The sequence below is a fragment of the Falco peregrinus genome, chromosome 6, assembly GCF_023634155.1.
Source record: "Falco peregrinus isolate bFalPer1 chromosome 6, bFalPer1.pri, whole genome shotgun sequence".
In the NCBI taxonomy this organism is placed as follows: domain Eukaryota; kingdom Metazoa; phylum Chordata; class Aves; order Falconiformes; family Falconidae; genus Falco; species Falco peregrinus.
In genome coordinates, this window is record NC_073726.1 from 42,467,882 (window position 1) to 42,487,339 (window position 19,458).

General features: G+C 40.6%; 1 protein-coding gene across 2 annotated transcripts in view; it reads right to left on the reverse strand.

Annotated features, from left to right (window-relative positions):
- TMEM117 (transmembrane protein 117) overlaps nucleotides 1-19,458 on the reverse strand; it is a 235,217-nt gene that overhangs the window by 201,583 nt on the left and 14,176 nt on the right. The window contains exons 1-2 of one of the 2 annotated variants that reach the window (XM_055808321.1): nucleotides 18,551-18,875; nucleotides 16,274-16,578 (exon numbers count right to left, since the gene is read on the reverse strand). In XM_055808321.1, coding sequence (XP_055664296.1) covers nucleotides 16,274-16,550 — 277 coding nt within the window. In that variant the 5' untranslated portion in view covers nucleotides 16,551-16,578; nucleotides 18,551-18,875. Of the gene's footprint in view, nucleotides 1-16,273; nucleotides 16,579-18,550; nucleotides 18,876-19,458 lie in introns of those variants that run through there. The other variant, XM_005242091.4, reaches the window with a different exon arrangement.

Genomic DNA, 19,458 nt, shown 5'->3' on the forward strand with positions numbered 1-19,458 from the left:
AACACTGGTCAGAAGACCGACATTAGTAGCCAGCTGCCTTTCCATCAGGATTCTTGTGCAGCCTCTCTTACCTGATTTCGGTTGTCTCAAGGGCCTGGTCTGAACTAGAAACCGCAGGTGAGCAAATGCAGGAGAAATGTACTGCACCCTGCCTTCCTCTAAAATGCCACATAGACTTTAAAGACCACTTGCCATCTCTCACAGGAAAAAAAAAAATAAATACAAATCTTCATAAGAATACACAGTCAACTTTTATGATCTTGTCTGACTGCACATTCATCTTTTTCTCATTCAATAAGAACAGGAAGATGGACTTTTGCTGCTGCAAGGAAAGGGCTGACATTTTCTTTTCTTAATGGATTACCCAAAGGCAACCAAGAGCAGGGTGGTAACGGTCAGTGCCATCTGCTGTACCGAATGTTGCAGGGGATTCATACAGGCACCACATCTCCCTCTTTACGTTAATGTTTTTACTGTTACCTAGATGCAATACCTTGAGCTGCTGTTGAGAAAATACTGTAAAATGCAGATAATGTGGGAAGACTTAAAGCTATGCCAGAATTATAGGGTGTAGGCAGGCTTAAATCTGAATTTTTCTGCATCTGTCAATTTCCACTGTACAGATTTAACATACAATTTTAATTATAGTCTTTACTCTTACTGATGTTATTACTTCAGGTTTAGACAATTGTGCTGATGTAGTTAAAAGGAAACTTGTAAAAATAGATATTGATTTCCTATAATGTTTTAGAACATTTTTTAGTAGGGAAGCATCTGAAAACCTTGCGTTAGCAACAGAAAATGCTAACGCATTTGTTCTTGAGGTTTAGATTTTTTTTAATTCTATGAGACTGTATCCCAGGACATAAAATGAATGTGGAAAAAACCTTCTCTCTTTAGATGTCCCCACTGCGTAACAAAAGAAAAGTTGGTTAGAGAGCATGTAAGTATTAATTATACTTTTGTACTCTTTATCCTTTAAGAATTTTTAGCATTTTTAAAAAGCTGCCAGACTTACACAAGCAATTTCATGGTCCTCCTCCTTTTTTCAAATTTAGAGCTACAATGTCTCAGCATCTTATATGTAGTGCTTACAGAAACTACATTTTTCTTCTTTGAATTCGTTGGAAAACAAGTTTCACAGCAGGTAAAAGAAACATAGCAGTATTTATATCCCATATAATGCTGAACTCTGAAGGGCATTGTTTTAATCTCTGTTTTTCATTACCAGTTTAGTGATACTCTGCAATAACTTGTCAAAATATTTTTTCTATATTGTTTGTTTTTTTCTCCTGAAACGACAGTGAAACTGACTCACAAGATTATTTCTAACAATAAATAGAGTTCCTTACAATCTATCTACCACACAGCCTTTTAAAATAAACATTCAGAAAGCATTTTTGAGTCAGAAAACAAAGCAGATTTTGTCATTATCCATCTAGGAGCATCTACAGGTTTACAAATGTTCATTCTAGTAAGTAGTCCAAAATGCAGTATTGTGGCACGGTAAATTGCAAACCTGATTGTAATGTAAACATATAAAAATATAAACATAGATGAATATGTTTATCCGTAAATAGTTTACTATGTTTAAATAATAGCAAATATGCACAATAAACCTTTAGCCTGATTTGAATGAGCAAAGCCCCTTTCTGTCAAACACATAAAGTGGAGACTGACCAAAAGCAGCCACCCACAGCTAACCCCAGTGCTGAACTGGAACTCAAAAGAGATTTAGATTTGACCACCAGCTTTGCCAGAGATTTTCTATGGGACTAAGGCAAGCAATGCTGTCTCTGGGACTCAATGCAGGGAATGCAAGGGTCACTGCTAAGCATGCATGCTGAGCCATCAAAGACTGGAAGAGGGAAAAGAGAAAAGAGATTTACATTTCCTCAGGGCAAAAAAGTAGTCACTTGATCAGTCAAATACAGGAGATAGCAGGTGTTCTAACAAAATAAATCGTGTCTCAAAGGAAGTGAAATAATGATCATTTTAATTCCTGGTCAAGAACAACATACACTATTTTCTGTCTAGACCCCCTGAGTGGATGAGCGCTCCCATGCACCAGGTTCCCTTTCTCTAGTTCTAATCAGAGGCATAAAGTATGCAGAAAAAAAGAAATCCTGACCAGAGACACTGATTTCATCTCAGTATGTACAGATTAAGCATGGGTTTTGTTTTATTTCTTGTCTTCAATAAATATTTGCAACTATGCTGTCTGTTTTGGACACTGTAACTAAACCCCACAGTGCACAAACAGGAACCTGGGGGTTACAGGGTGTGTTTGCGTTTCCCATTCACAAGACAAAGTGAAGAACTGATGTTGTGGCACCAAGAGGAAATACATCCCAGTCACAAGCAAAACAGCTCTCTAGCCTGCAGTGAAATACAGCGGTACACACTTAGACCTGTGCATTTTTTCAGACTTGGTGAAAACTATTGTTCCGTAAGCTATATACTTCTCAACTAGCAGCTGTGTATGCATCCGGACAGACACCTGACTGAGCAGCAAAAAGGGATACAATCAGTTAATCAAGTCCTGTATAAGTATTGGTATGTGCTGCAAGCTGCATAGATCTTACATAGGAAAGCTGATTACTGTTCTACCAGAACTCAAAACAGCCTTAGGGTTAGGCAGTCATACTTCTAGGAAGTGACTGTGTGGCACCTGCAATATTTTGCAGAATGCGGTGCCCACTGTCACAGAAGCAGTCGACAAAATTCCATTAACATTGCCCCCCAGTTGTCTTACGGCCCCTTTGCTGTCCCTTTACCATAGGACAGAAGAGGCAAAAATACCAGCTGTTTCAACAAATCTATTTCATCATGGCATAACCAAAACAACTGATACAGAATGAGCTGTCACTGGTTAACACATTTGGAAGACCTACTTCAACTTTGGGCTGAAGTTTCCAAATGGTGAAAAATGTCTTCAGGAAAAAAAGATCAAGTTCCCTACTTTGACAACACAGGATTACATTTGCAGGATTTAAAAGCAGAATTATCGCTATTTCTTCTTTCAACTACTTGCAAATTGGACTTTTTGTACTTGACTTTTTTTTTCACACACTTGCAAAATTCAGAGGTACCCCATGAAAATCTGAGTATGAATACCTGTTTTGTACAGATAGCTTCCACTAATGCACAAATCTCCTGCAATGACACAATATTAAGCATTGCTCATTAATCCTAATTTGCCTTTCTAGAAATAGCACATCATTCATTTGTATTATGTACACGATGTAATGGTGTTCAGAAAGGATTATTTACCACATACAAATTGAAAGAGCAGAAATCCACAGTATCAGCTAAACCACCATATCCACTCTATTTAGTAGTTATTTTGAAAAACTGAATTTTAAATAATTTTATTATATGTTATTTGTAAAAGTAACCATGGCAAATTATGTTGAGAAATGTATCTTTACTAGAAATACACTGGATGGGGAAACTGCGTTAACCATCTGTGAAACTATGGACGAAATAACAATTGCATAGCAAATTTCCTTCGGTGCTAAATCAGGTATATAATGAACCCAAATTTTCATTAATAAAAGAAGCCAAAGTGTGGGTAGCTTCCACAGTAGAACACATAAAAATACCATTTCACAGTAAGCGCATAAACATCTAGTAAACTAGTAGGTTGGCAGGGGGGGAGTACTGTAATTGAAAAATGTTTTAATTTTTCCAAATATATATGCTTTCTTTACTCAGGTTTGGGTTTTCCTTTGTTTTTAAATGAATTATCAACATAATCATAAAAAGTGTACAGAAGTACTCATTACTATTCTTTGCCTAGCACATTTATGTCTCCTCGCTTAGAGAAGGTAACTGACTGCTGCCATATTCATTCAACACCACTAGAAGGTGCTCCTCTGTCGAAAGATAATTATTTCTGTCTGAATTGCTTCTCAAAGCTAATTTTCCTCTGATAACTGTGGTTCTGGCTAGTTGTTTACACAGACTGTAATTGCAACAACCACCCCCGTTATACAACAGCAGGACCTCAGATGCTATAACCATTACCACAGCATGAGAATAACAGATGTTACCACACATTTTCTCGATAAATCCAAACCCCAGCTGAGCAGGACTCCAGTCAGTTTTGCTGGAAGGAAATGCTGGAGGCATGGAAACCATGGCGGAGCTGGCATATTGTAAAGATAAACAGTTTCTGTAAGTTTTGGAATCATAGACTCATAGAATCATTTAGGTTGGAAAAGACTTTTAAGATCAAGTCCAACTGTAAACCTAACACTGCCAAGTCCACCAAACCCGTTCCTGGAGTAACTGAGGGCAGGATGCATACCTAGGGAGACATTTGCATGCTTGTCTGAAGTCTGAAGGCAAAAGGAGAATCCAACAGCAAAAAAAGCTGTAAGACAACCCTACAAACATAAGCATATGATCTACATCAATTCCACACCAACAGTATCAGGACATCAAACTGCATCTGGAAATTCAAGGATCAATAATTCGTATTTCATACACAATCTTGTACGAGCCTCAAACAAGTTAATATTTGGTTTGATACCCAGAAGGGCACTCTGATAACCCCTGGGTACACACAGGCTGCCTCTGTAAGCTCTTTGCATATACAATAAAAACCTTAACTGAGAGCTGAAATGGCTCTTATAATAATTTTATAATTGCTTTTATATTTTATAACGATCTTATAATTGCTTTTCTAATAAAAAACTTCAGCCTGCACAACATCTGAAGAGTTTTAAGTTTTGTGTCATCTGGGATTGGGTAAGATTTTGGTAAGAAAAGGGGAAAAGAGGATGGACTGACCAGCTAGGGTGAGATTCTGACTCTTAGCTGTAAACTTTGGCTAAAGTCTGAAAGGGACCACCAAGGAACACAATGTCTGGGCATACTTTGAGAGCCTGGATTTCATCTGCTCTTTTAGCCCAGACAACAATCACTAGAAAGGATATTTTCACTGAGAGGGGGTGAAGTAAGAAAGTCACCATGCAATTCAAACAGTTTAAATCACTAAAAATGACGGTCAGCCCTCAGGGAAAAGCTTCCTGCTGGTAAGGAGACACGCACGTGGCCTTTCCCAAATTTCAGTATCACATAGGAAGCAAGCACAGTATAGTCCTCCCCTGGAGAACCTTGCAGGGGCCAATGCAAGAGGGAAGCTAACTAAGCTTAGAGACTATTCAAATAGAATTTGATTCACCAAACAGGTCTGAATGATCAAAATTGAAATAATCAAGGAGAAAGGTGCTGGTGAACTGTTCTGGATGCAAGCCTCTTCTACCCACCTCTATACGTTAATATGGCAAAAGACTATTCCCTGGGAAGTGTGATGCTACTGTGGAAAAGAATTCTACCTCTAAAGTGTATCTGTCCGCTCTTAGATGGATGATAATTTATATAGTTCAGGATCTAAGAAAAAGAGAAATAATAAGACATGTCAATAATGCAGCTTTCAGGTCCAGAATGCTTTACGTGTAGTATGACCATTCACAGCATCTTAACCTTCAAACAGACAAAAAAGGAACCCTACACCCTGAGATACTAGTGTCTTAACAAGGCACAGACACAGAAAAGTACATGTTTCTTGTTTCCTTGTGATTATGGAATGCTTCCTTGGTTTTGCTGCTGAACATTTTCAGCTCTTTCAGAGGATGATCCTTTCCCTCTCCGAGTAAAGAATTCAGACCTCTTCAACAGAGTCAAAAAAGTCTTCACTCATTTTGAAGTTGCGTTTATTTTTGGAGTATCTTATTAGGCAACATTCAGTACATCTTTTATGTATTAAAAAATAACCATAAATCTTGTCTTGAGGCATTCACAATAGTCACAAAATATCCACTGAGACTCCTTTAGACATCCAGTTATAAAGGAGTTCAACCTCAAATCGTATGAATTATTCAGCCGCAAAGTGAATAGTGCCTTTCATAGTGCCAAAGACACCTAAGTAACACTGACATACTTAGTAATACACTTGCTCTTCCTTCTCTGAGGTAGTGGTCTTTGAAGGACTTCATCTTTCCATAATACATCACACCAAGGAAATGGCTAGAACAGGCTTAACTTGCTTCGCTCAACAAGACAGAAGAGTGTAAGATGGCTTTATGGCATGTTTCTTGAGGGATAAAGTTTGTAAGTATTAAAATGAAAAAGAGGGACTTAATATAAACTTACATAGAATACACCCCTGTGTAAATAACGTGTAAATTCCTACTCTTAGTTTTGGTCTTCTACTGTAACTGTATCAGGTATCAATCTGATTTCCAGGGCACTACCCACAGGAGAAGATGAGTGAAGAACTTGTGCTCTGCAGCAAATAGGGCAACTGTTCCAGAGGAGAAGTCTTGTCTGGAGTAGCTGATCTATGGAGAGGAACTTGTACAGTATCAGTGGAAACAAAAGAACAAAAGTTTATGAATTACCACCAGAGGACACAACACCAAATGAGAGTTTTGCAGCAAATGTGTGACAAAACCATAACATTTGAGATGAAAAGCATTTTGGCTCTCTATAGTTGGCAGAGTGCTGAGGATAAGAGTTTTTCAGGTACATTGTAGGCCAACCCTGCCCAGGCAGCAGTGCTGCAGTGTACCTTGGCTCTGAAACGACCACTGATGCCTGTGTTCATTCTGGTATGTGCCACTAGCATGGCAATCAGAAACACAGTCTCAAGAAAAGTTTGGGGTTTTATCTGTAGCCTAAGAGATGGAAATCTGTAGATATCACCAAGAGAGCAGTACTCGCGTTTTACTGCTTTAATTTAGACAGGTCATACAGAAGTGACCTCCAATTTAGATAAAAATTCCTCCACCTTTGGCTGCCACAGAGAGGAGGCACATGAGATGTGCATGGCCCCAAACTACTTCAAAGTAATCTAAGCTGGTATGTACCAAGAACATCAAGCAAAGAGGAAGGCATGGAAAAAACTATTTGCAAAGACTTTACATTCTTATTTGCTGTATGAAAGTGATACAAAATTGAACGCTGTGCTAAGCCCTGCATTCCCCAGGTCAGGAACTCCACAGGAGCTCCACATAAAATAGATCTCAGTTTCTCCTTCACTTTCTATACCTCCATCTCATTACACTGCCAAGAGTGAATTAAGATCCATATTTTTGTCACTTCCATCTATGACCACAGATTAGCAAGGCAGCTAGGATATTTGTGGGGTTTTATTAATTAAAGCTGTGATCTCTCAATTTTTAGGCCTTTTCCCTTTTTCCCAAGTAAACCAAAATTGAATATTGTTGCTGTTCTAACTCTCTAGGAATATTTTACTTGATCCTGCCTCATCCCTTTACTCTCTCCCTGCCATAATTCTCATTTTCATAATTTTTTTAGCATGTTTGACTTTGGTTGAATACTGTACAATTTTAGTTTCTTCTTTGTTTTAAATGAAAGACGGCTTCATAGTAGACACACATTGCATCCATGTCCCAGAAATAGAAAACATTATTTAACATGTGCATAAGTGAGCCTACAAAGCTCTAAGCAGCTGTCCACTTTGAAAGATCATACCCAAGTGTTGCAGATGGAAGGTGAATTCAAGGCATTTTAAAAGACAGAAAGACCTCAGCAGAAGAATCTGCCTCTTTTCAACAAAAAGTTTGGTTTTAACCACTTTATTTTTTCTGGACTTCAGACAAACGGCCAAACCCAACAAATTTCCCAGTAACTTAACAGAAGTAGGAGGATGGAGTTGGTAAATTTGGGGGTTTATGAGTTTATTTGAGAAGGATTTCCTTCTTAGTAACAGATAGGCTGGAATAAAGACTACTGCTAACTACGTTTATAATTTGTCTTCACAATGACTATCAAAGGCATCTAAAAATAGACATATTTTTGTTTGAATTCTTAACAAATAGCAAGGGGCTGGGAAATTATTCTGGGAGTTACCAGTACAGTCTACCCTATTCCTATACCTTTACCTCAGCATCCACAGCAGGCTACTGTCAGGTATGGAGCCAGAAGCATCACTGTTTAACCTATAAAGTTTGTAATATTTTAACATCTTATAGATCATAATACTAAATAGCTGATAATCACATCTAAATCAGGTACTTTGCTATAACTTCTTCAATGGACAAATTTAATATGCTAAAGATAATTTTTTTATCATTCCAGGTGATTGATAGATGTATCTATCAATGCAGATAAGGCAATGTGCAAAACATGAAAACATGGTTGTAGCTTGTGATTTTTAACTCATGTCTTAGTAAATAAATTTTATGCTGCTTTATTTGGATATATAATCTAAGAAATCTTAAATTCTTGCTTTGCTGAGCTTAAAGGAGGACACCACTTTAAACATGTTAAATGTTTTTGGATATTTATACCAAATAGGAAAACACTCAGCATTTTTCTAATTATCACTGTCATCGTTACAATACCATAATAACCATCATTAAATTACCATCAGCATTTTTACTTGAAAATTTCAAAATAAGAGTCTTGCTCCCAAACACCTATGTAGTCATCTGGTCCAAGGCTGTGCTGCAGAGATGCTGCTGCTGCATGACTACACAAAGTGAAAGTCAGTTCTAATGAGGCCTTCACAACAGCACCAAGGAACCATTACATCCTGGTGCTTGGGCAATAACAACTGAGGGCTATTTATGAGTTAGATGTTACAGCATTCCTAAAAGGTAGGCATGTGATAGATGATGGAACTGACTCTTGCTTAGGGCTAAAATGCAGCTGTCTCTGGAGTGAAACATGGTAGACAGGTAAGAACATCTCACCTTACTTAGAAAACAAAGGAAATTGTAATGCTTTATCCAAACCAAGCTTTGAGAAAATTTGGATGGAAAGTCCTTTGTTTGTAAATGCTTCACGTGATCATTGCTTCTTCCAATGAGTTACTCAGTACTTACTGTTCATCTCTCAGTTCACCTTGCTCTGTGGCTCTGCTGCTGCCTCTACCATGATGCCCAGTCTGCCCCTGGGAGGCACCTGGGAGAGTGTGAAACTTCAAAGCAGAAAGGTTTCTGCTGTCCCTTACATCCCCTGGCAGGGGCTATTCAGGGGGGAACACGATAGTGCCTCTTCTGATGAAAAGAGAGGAAGAAGAAAGCAGAAAACTCTGTTTTCCAGCAATCTAAAATAAGGATATGTGCCTCATCTGTTTCAGGATTCACATTTAGAAATACTGTGTTACTGTCCTACCTGTCTCGTAGGGAACAATTACTGATCCTTCCTCCTCAAAAGTCACTCTGGTTTGTAAGTACATTTCCAATTATGGGGTTTTTTTTTTGCCGTATTCAAGATTTCTGTAAGAAATGCATAAGCCACACTTACTATTTGCTAAGTAGTTCTCAGATTCTGAGAATGTATTCAAAGTGTTTTAAAGCCCAGAATGTTGGGGTTTATTTCAATTTGGAACGAAAAGAAAAAACATAAAGGAAATACATAACTTTATAAAGCAGACGCACAGGCTGACTTGGAGTCCCAGCACAATCACACAAAGAAAAATACTGTCTGGTACATGAAGGACCTTCATGTCACTCTCACAGCCTAAGGGAGCCTTTGAAGGGACACAGCATGACCAAGGAGATCACGTTCTCCTCGGGGCTCACCATCAGGCACATGGCAAGGTGATGTCCCACACTCACATCCTCTCCATCTCCTCACTGTATGGAATAAGGATAGAAGAAATTTGCCCCTGCACTATGCCCATCGGGCTGCTTCTGCTAGGAATAAGCTCACTTCTATTTCTGAAATCAAGGAACAAAGACATATTATTCCTGTAAGTGGCAGGCATCATTCCAAACTCCACTCCCAGTCTCAAATGGGAAGAAAAGTCTGAAAGTCACATCAAAAAGATCAAAACACAGAGATGATACATCAATATGAAGTAGCAATGAACTTATTTTTAGTTTTCAGTCACTGGATGCTAAATACTCTCTAGAGCCTTCCCGTTACAGATAATGACACATGTAGCTCTTCTCGCAGTCTCAAGCTGCTGCTTGGGGAATGGGATATGCACCTCCAGCACAATCAAAGCTTTCACTGAAGACAGAATAATCTTTTTGTAGCTACGTGTATCTCTCCAATTAAAGTCTATAATTTACTACGGAAAGGTAACACGGCATGAGACTGATTCCACAACTAGCGCTAAGAGGAGACTTGATGGCAGTCTTCTCATCGAACCTCAAGAGAGGAAGCAGTAAGATGTTAAGGCTCTGCTGAAAAAACAAGAGTAAAAGAAGAAATTAGGAGGTCACTTGCATGCTTTTCATTTATATTTGAAAGGTCACTTGTGGTCTCCCTCATGAATGATGTAGAGTTTATTTTAAACTGACATCTTAATTACTGGCAATGTGCCAGAGCTGGAATCTGATGAGCCTGCACTCATTCAGTGGCTGGCTGTGAGCTTCTCCCTTTTTATGTTTTTTTTTTTTGTTGTTGAGGATTCTGGCTCTCAGAAATGCTTGCTCACAGTCATTTGCGCGTTATTATTAGCAAACTTAGATTGTCCCCTTGGCACACATTTTGTAGGACCAAAATAATCTTATTGTATTGCTTCAACATTTTACTGGAAACAAAAGAGGTGAATTGACTGTAAAGCAATCACAGTAGACCTTGAATGCCTCCAACAGCATTAACTTGATTATCATCATTGAAATTCATACTCAACCAGCTCTTGAAGACAGTATTTTTTTACCGGTTATCACATTAGTTGCTTTCTATTAAGTCATCAATGGAAAAGAAAAAACATGAACAAAGTTGCTGAGTATTAAGTGACAGATCTTACCGTAATGTAAAATACAGAGCTGACAACAAAAAATATGTTCTATCAATCAGGTTAGAATTTCTATGCAAGTATTGCCATACACCCATCATTTGTTCTTACAGATGGTGGCACAACTGTTCATATAACTACTACCAAACAAGAACAGGAAACAATCTGGCTGAAAAACAACCATGCAAAAATGTTATCACGGGGGGGGGGGGGGGGGGGGGGGGGGGGGGGTGTTGTCTTTTTTTTTTTTTTTTTTTTTTTTTTTGGCAAAGCAGATCACATTTGGTTCATTAGTTGTTGCACAAGCACCACTATGAAAGTGATATGCCACAGCAGTACTAGCAGCAATATCACAGCCCAAATTTTATACTAACTTGGCCCCTAATATATCAGGATATTAATTAATCACATACGTGCTATTGTACAAATTTATCCTGTTTGTCACCTGCATAACAGATTCACTTTTCTTAAGTAGTGCACTATCATCCTGACTAAATCCCATTCTGCCTAAATTCCTCTTGCAAACTGCATATATTCATTGCTTCAGTTGATACACACTTTAACTTTCAGCATAAAGGCAGACACAAGAGTCTGTTTGTAAGAGGTTTGCAACAACCTTTTAGAGTCTTCCTGATAATATGTTTGACAAGGAGAGTCATGCTTTCAGACAACAGGTCCTCAGTGGGTGTTTTGTTTGAAACTGTCTATCATGAAATTGGTCCCAACATGGCACTACTGTCCATTAAAAAATTTGCAACATTGGTGTATACCCACAGCTCAACACATTTCCTATAATGACTGCTTTATTTATTCACTCCAGTGTCTACAAAGCTCAGATTATCATTTAATTCTAAACTACTGCATACTTGAACATTTCTAAGAGGGCAATCCATCAAACTGCACATTTATTCAACAGTTCTAATTTGTTTGCAGTATTATGATGATTCCCATTTTAATAAATACGGCTTTAGTTCTATATATCTTGTTTTCCATAATTTTTTATAACACATTACATATTTACTTTCCATCCACATAATTTAGAAAGGAACTTAAGAAATATAAACCTAGGCACACTCATTGGCAATTCAATAAAATCCAGTCTCTGCAATCACAGGCTTTTAATCAGATTTTAGTATGTCTTTAGAATCACTTAGCATCAGAAAAATGGGCAGGTAGACACATGCATGTTTTGTAGTAAGTATGTTTTTAAAAATTGATGTGTCTAATACGCAGCACAAACTAGGGATTACTACACATGGAAAACAGCCAAAGCGAAGATGCTGGACTGAAAAAAATGTTATTATTTTTCCAGGTATACTTCCCATTCATTTATACTGCTAAGAGTCTATTAAAATTAAACATTGTTTTAAATTTACATGATAGACCATATTTTTATACATTGATGCAAAACACACGGTTTGAACATTGGGCCAGAAAACTTGCCACTGAACTCAGAACTTGGGCCTGAGGATGGAGTGCTGCAGCTGTGCATACACTGAGAAGATGCAGATTAAAACATACATTTTCTACACACTAAACACTGCTAATTTCCAGACAGTGACTCAGAGCAATATGAAAAATGTGCAAGAGTTTATTCAGGAATTAATCTTAAGTTGGAATTTAAGGTTTGAATACATTTTCTGAATGCATAGCGTCATCAAATGGGGTCAGTTTGTAAGCTTTTTCTGCTTTTAATAAAGCAGAAAATAAATCAAGAAATCTCTAAGTACATGCAAAGAAGTTACCACTTTTCCCTGCCTCAAGTAACTCCCTCATGCAGAACAAAAAAAAATAACAAGTGAATGTATCTTTATTTTTTATTTCCCCAAGCTTCCAACATTCATCTATGACCATTCATTTTCCCTTGCAAAAAAAAAAAAAAAAAAAAAAAAAAGCATGGCGGAACACAATACCTAACCAAACAGAAGATATGCTTAGTGATGAATCAAGAGAATATAGTGGATAACAGCCAAAAGACAATTTTAAAAGTCCATTTGTTCTGACCATATGCTGTAAAGATATAAAGAATGTACTAGATAAAGGCTGTTTTCCTTGGAAATATTTATCATGGGAGATGTTTATCACATGAAGTAAGTTATTTCTTGACTGAAGGGCAAGAAATGTAACCGTTTTCTAATCTTGTTTTAATTCCGGAGCACTATCTTGAAGGAGTGCCTGAAGAGGTAACTGTTCAAAGGTTGCAACGAATATTATCAGTGGAAAACATCCCACATGTCCTCTAGTTGAGATCTCTACTTCTCAGCAATGTAGTTTACCTAGCCCATTATCTCTCTATAAACTCAGAGAGATGAAGACTAAATAATGTTTCCAGCACCCTTCTCCTTCCACTTTTAGAAACGTAAGATGCCTGAAATTGTTTCTATTATTTTTATAGTTCATGACATTCACGGCTATCAGATGACACTGGCTGTCACAGACAGTAAACTGTATTACAACATAGTTGTAGTATCTACACTATTTTTCTAGTTCATATGCAAACTCAGCAGCAAGAAATACAGAAGACAAGGGACAAAAGAGCAGGAAGGGCACAGAGAAAGAAAATCCTTGCCACTCTTCTTCCATCTAAAGTGGGATGTGCAGACTAATCCTTTTCAATTTCAATTTGCAGCCTACACTGTGAGCCAAGATCTGACGGGGAAAGATTGACTGGTGCTATTTGGTTTCCTGACTGCAAGAAGTTAATACACAGACCACAAGAAACAACCAGACACAATTTCCTCTACAAACATAATTTAGCAGGGAAAAAATAAGTACATGAACAAGGATTAAAAAATAGAATGGTTCAAAGTAATTTGGGGGGGGGGGGGGGAAGATTAAATAGAAAAAAAAATTTACAGCAGCAGCAGCTACTTAAAAAGGGAAATTAAAAACCATAAAGGGGTGAATTCACGACGTACTTGATGCCAGAAGATCCAGAGGGCATGCTCATTGAGGATCTCAACAAAAGGCAGTGAAGACATTAAGAGTGGTAAATGACTGGCAGGAAAGATTTCAGCACGGGCTGTACAAAGCTTCCAGAGACCCAGAGACACTCAAGCCATAAACCCCCACCATCATGTCATCTATGTGATTGCTATCCACACCAGCTAGTTTACAGCTAGCACGGCCACATCAATCAGCAGTACAGTCAGCTCCTCAGCCACACAGACTGCCATCTGCTCGCGGTGTATCACAAGCAACAGCATATTTCCCCTGACACACTGCGTGGGCGCAGTCCCACGGCACTCGAGCCAACACAAGGTAGGGCTGCTGTGACCCCGGGCTATCTTGGCTGCACAGTCCTCAGCCGTTGAATCAGCACCGGCGCTCAAGCGAACACGTCAGTTCACGGAGGTGCTGTTAGATGACAGCAGAAGCAACTGGTTTTCCATGGGATGAGCTGCCTGAGCTGACTCGCTGCTCCATCGCATTAACAGCAGTGCTGGCTCGAGGGAGGCACCAAAACAATGTGGCTGGGGTTAGGAGGGTGGGACTGTGGCAGATCTACATTGGCTCAAATTGCCACAAAACTTAACATGCAGCAACTGGCCTCAAATCGGATTGTACCTATACCCATACTGGTCCCCCAGACCATAACCAGAAACATCATAAACCAGCACTGCCATCAGAGGTAGGAACCTCTTCCCTGTTAGTTTCCTCCCAATGCTGATCTCATCTTTGTGCTGCCACTGACATCAGTATGATCAGAGATATGATCCTCACAGAAACAGAAGATGGGTAGGGCTCATGTGGGTAAGTTCCCTATCCTGTTTCACTGAGCAACTGCGCAAAAGCATGAAGCAGCAGACACTGAAGACTGGGCACACCTTCTCCTTTTGGCAGTAATGCTGATTCAAGCCACTTTAAAATTTATGCTCAGCTAGGTTCTATCTATGATATACATTTATAAATCCCGAAGGAATTATCATAATAACCCACCTAGACAGAAGACAGAGAATTACTCTGTAGTCAGACTAGGACATATTCCCCAAAAGAAATACTCACGTCTTGATGAAGTCACATCCTATAACAACTTGTTCCACTGATTATCAAGCTTTTCAGATAAAAAAATAAAAGTGCTGGCAATTTGCCACTTCCAAGCACTGGACCTTGCAATATATTTGCTGGACTGAAGGTTCTGTCCTTCAAGTCAAATTTGAGCAAGTCACCCACTAACCTTCCCTTTATCCTCTCAAACTCTCACTGTAGAGCTTATTTTCCAATTTTATCATCAGCTTCATTACTTTTCCCTAACCTTCTTGAATTTAACAAAATAATTCCTCGATTGTGAAAGCCAGAACTGAAAACGTTATTGTGACAGTGCTTGTTCCAGAGCCCAGGAATCAAGGTAAAATGTTGTCTTTATGGGGACATTTTAGATTTACTATTACATTATGGTAAAATGTCCACCAAATAGCCATCAAGATGCTCAACTATTTTTCAGAATAAGTGCTTCAAGAGAAATCTGTATGAAAAAAAAAGTCTCTTAATGTGGCTTTGCTAGTTCATTCATTGACATAACAGCTTTACATGTGATTTATTGAAACAATAGTGGCTCTCTCTCTATCTTAATAGAACAAGACAGACTAAGGAAATGGCCTATCGCTCATGTGCTTCGAGGTGTTCCAGTAACCATCCATCCTGCAGTCCTACCAGTACAGGAATACCGGACTAGTCCACCTAGACCAGCAATGACACACCTAGAATCAGCTGTTCAAAAAAAAAGCGCAGCTGGCAGGAGTGAAGTAATCTTCTCCATGATTTCTACTTATGTCTAAAATTTAGAGACAGCCTTGAGCCCTCAGATGCAACATTTTCTACATCTACTACATGACTCAGTTAAGACATCGACAGGTATTTTTATATCTCTATATGTTTACATCTAAATTCTCAGTCTGAGAATTTAATTCGGGGTCATTCCATTCCTTTCAGTCAGCTCACATGCAGCAAGTTCCCCAGTTTAGTCACATCTTGTGTACGAAAGCCTTTACTGTCATTTTTTTTTCCATTTCCTACTTTTCTATTTCACTGACTCACTCTTGTACTAAGAGACAGACAGGTCCTGCTTCTCTAGAATTCCTGTTTTCACGTGGGAGCTCTTCAGCACAGCTCTGCTAATACTAATAGCCTCTGCTTCCACTTACGTGACTTTTGGTGACAGGTAGTCTTGCTGCCCCAAGGAACAAAGCCTTACCTGCAAACTGCTGAGAAAACTACGTAAGATTCAAAAATTGGTTTTGAAGATGCAAAGGAGTGTTTTCATAATATTGAAAAGCACTGGCCTCTCAAGTGTTTTAAATATGTTGACTTTCACTATTTTTAGCTTTTTTTGACTGAAATTGTTGTAAATTATGTTCACAGAAGTAGACATGGCATTAATTTCCACAGTGATGTAAGCTTTGATGTACCGAGTTCTATACAGCTCTAAACAGTTGAAGCAAAGCTTACAAAAGCAAAGGTTACAAAATTGCAATGAGCAGAAAGCTAAGAGAAGAAGTCAAAAAGCCATTATCAGGAAGTCAGTAGGTTCATCAGGTAACTTACCAAACAGGCGCTGATGGAAGAGAAATTTCCCAGCTATCAGTCCTGTGAGAACGGCAAGCAGCCACAGAAACACCTTCAGAAATATCCAGCCTCCTCCTTCAGGGTATTTATTTGTTACAAAGGAGAAACAATTACCAACAACAATAACATTGGCTTCTGTCTGACTGTGAGATACTGGGTCCTCAGCAAATATTAAGAAGTTAAAGAAGATCACTAAGTAAGCCACAACTAAGCGAGACCACGGGTGCTGGAAGTAGTAGCGGAAGTCTTTATCCATCCTCAGATACTGCAGAACTGTTCTTTGCCTGTATGTAAAGACACAAATGCACAGTGTTATATATACCCAGAATTCTCACAGCTTAGGAGATACCTGCACACTACAAAAGTAAAATCACTGTAACCTTCTCAACAGTGATAATTTTAACACTTCAGGCTTGACAAGCAAGGAAAAATTCAATCAAAAGATACTGTTAAATGCAGATAGAGAAAACCTGGAACTTCTGCCCATTCCAATGTAAAAATAACAATCATATATACATTATAGCACAGGAATTTTAGTCTTAAACATTTGTATACTATCTCTTTAAAATTACAGCTCCATAACGGGGCATGAAAATACAGTGTGTAAGAACATGACAGGCTACGTGAAAATCAAGAGTGCCTTTCCAGTTGCATTCCAAAAAATAACAACACAGATTTCACAAATATTCATGCTAAGCCTAAATTGAATCTTTTTCCTTATAGGAAAAGGACGGAATAAGCCTGTAAATTCAGTGCCGTCACCTACTGCCTCACCTCCTGGAAGCAACATCAGAAACTTGTTTATATGAAGGAACAACATGATGGGAAAGTTGCTAGAATCAATCCTTGCAGGTCAGGGAAGTCTGTGGAAATCTTTTCATTGACTTCAGGGAGTAACCCCTATAATTAAGCATATTTTCAAAACCAGAAAACAGAGTGCCCTGAGCACAGACTGTTTTGTATGAATACAAAAAATGTATTTTGAAACTTGCCTACTTATGAAGTACTGCTATGGAAAAACGCAACCGAGCATGGTTAACATTTCAGTTGTTTGCCATTTTATTTCTTTTTCTTTTATTCACAACCAATTAGTTGTTTCATCTTGTTGAACCACTTTGTATGTGTGAAGATACAAAGCCTTTGTGTTGTGGAACACCAGAATTATTCAAGGGACACGGTGTAGGAAGAAAACAAGAAAAAAAGAGTATCTATTAATATTGCTATATTGCTTGTTTATTACAGCACAATCCTTGAAGGATACAGTGTACTAAACTGAACAGTACAGATCTGTGAAAATGTCAGATGCCCGGGGGGGGTGGGGGGGGGGGGGTAGGTGTGGGGGGGGGAGAACAAAAAAAACACCAATAAAATCAAACCCAAATCACAGCTAAAGACCTAAACGCCAATCTTCTTGGACTTCTAAGTATCACTTTCCAAACTTATAAATGGTTTGAATAACAATGTCTCCCTTTAGGTAGTCACTTCAAAATGACTTCACTCTATAACCAGCTTTGTATTTGTAAACCTGCAAGGAATCCTGTACCCATTAAATCAAAAGAATAGCAGAACCTCTCAGCAGATTCAGACGTGTTTGATAAATAATAAAAATGAATAATGCCTCATTATGCATAAATTACATATGAAAAGGAGAAAAAACACATATAGGGAGTTAAAAAGTTGCCACAAGGAAGTGTCAGCCCTTTGAAAACTTTAGGAATAAAGGGATTTAAAGCAAGGGTCATTGGCCCAGCAGCCTAAAAAAATATCACTCTGGGGAGATTAAACCACCTTTAGAGCCACAGGGATGCCCAAAGCTCTTCTATGTTCTCCTTTCCGTTAACGGGAGCAAAAGTTTTAGCATTTCCTTATGTGTATGAACCATCTTTAAGCCCGAATGGGGCTGGAGATAAACAACTGTATGTCCTGAAATCTTTGGCAGCTGCCGGACACCGGGAGTTACCGGACACCCCCCTGAAGAGGCAGCTCTCCGGGGGGCGCTTTACAGCCCAAGCAGCCCCTGCGTGCAGCAGCAGCGGGGCTACACCGCTCACCCACAGCCCGCTCCTCACCACGGCCCCGCCACAAACGCGGGTGCCGCGCAAACCGCCCCGCACGCCCATCGCAACCTGTTAAAGCCCCCCGCCCCCCTGCCCGCGGCAGAGCCCCGCGTTACCCCGCGCAGCGCCGCCGCCGCCCCGCCGGGGCACACGGCCACGGGCCCCCGCAGCGCCGCCGGGCCGGGGCCGCCCCACTCACCGGGCGCGGTGCTGCTGCGGCGCGGCTCGGCGCCTGCCGCGGTGCGGCTCTCAGCCGCGGGCGGCCCCGCTCCGCTCCGCTCCTGCGCTGCGCTGCGCGCCGGCAGCTGCCCGCGGCCGGCAGGGCCCCCCCAGCCCCTGGGGCGCTGACAGCGGCGCTGGCGCTGCCGCGGGTCCCGCCCCCCGGCCGCCGCGGGGAGGGAGCGGCTGCGGCGGCGGCGGCGGCGGCGGCGGCGGTGCCCCTCCTCTCCTCTCCGCTCCGCTCCCGGGCGCGGGCGAGCGCCGGGGGGGGAGCGCGGCCGCGCCGGCCCCGGCAGTGCCGCAGCCGCGGCGGCAACGGGCGGCGCCCGCTGCGGCAGGGTCCCGGCGCCCGCGCCTGTCCCTGCCTGTCCCTGCCTGTCCCTCCCCCGCAGCCTGCCAGCCAGGGCCGAGGCGTGCGCGGTATTCCCGCCGGTGTCTTGATCCGCCCTGGGAAACGGTGGCCTGCGAGCCGCGGGGGCTAATCCAGCCGGGGGAGGTGAACGAGGCCGGAGCAACACTCAATTCCCACCGCTCGGACTTCAGCACTAATTAGCTGTAGAAAATTACAAATACGTAAAACACGGGTCCAAATCTAGAGATGAATTACCCCAAAGCAAAAGCACAGGGTTGGCAATAACGGCCGGATCCCTGGGGAAGACTTAGGAAAACCCTCATGTTGTGGGGGGCGGGGGGGGGCAGGGAGGGCAGTACCCGTTTGCTTACATGGGAGGCGGCTATGGCAGGGGTCTCTGGGGGTGCACACACAGTCGGTGTTGTCGCTGTGTCGGGCAAAACGCCTCTGGGCAGCCTGACAGAGTTGTTGACATTGCATTTCATCCGAATTGTCAACCAAAGCCTTTTTATGTGGGATGTGGTCCCTAGTGCCCG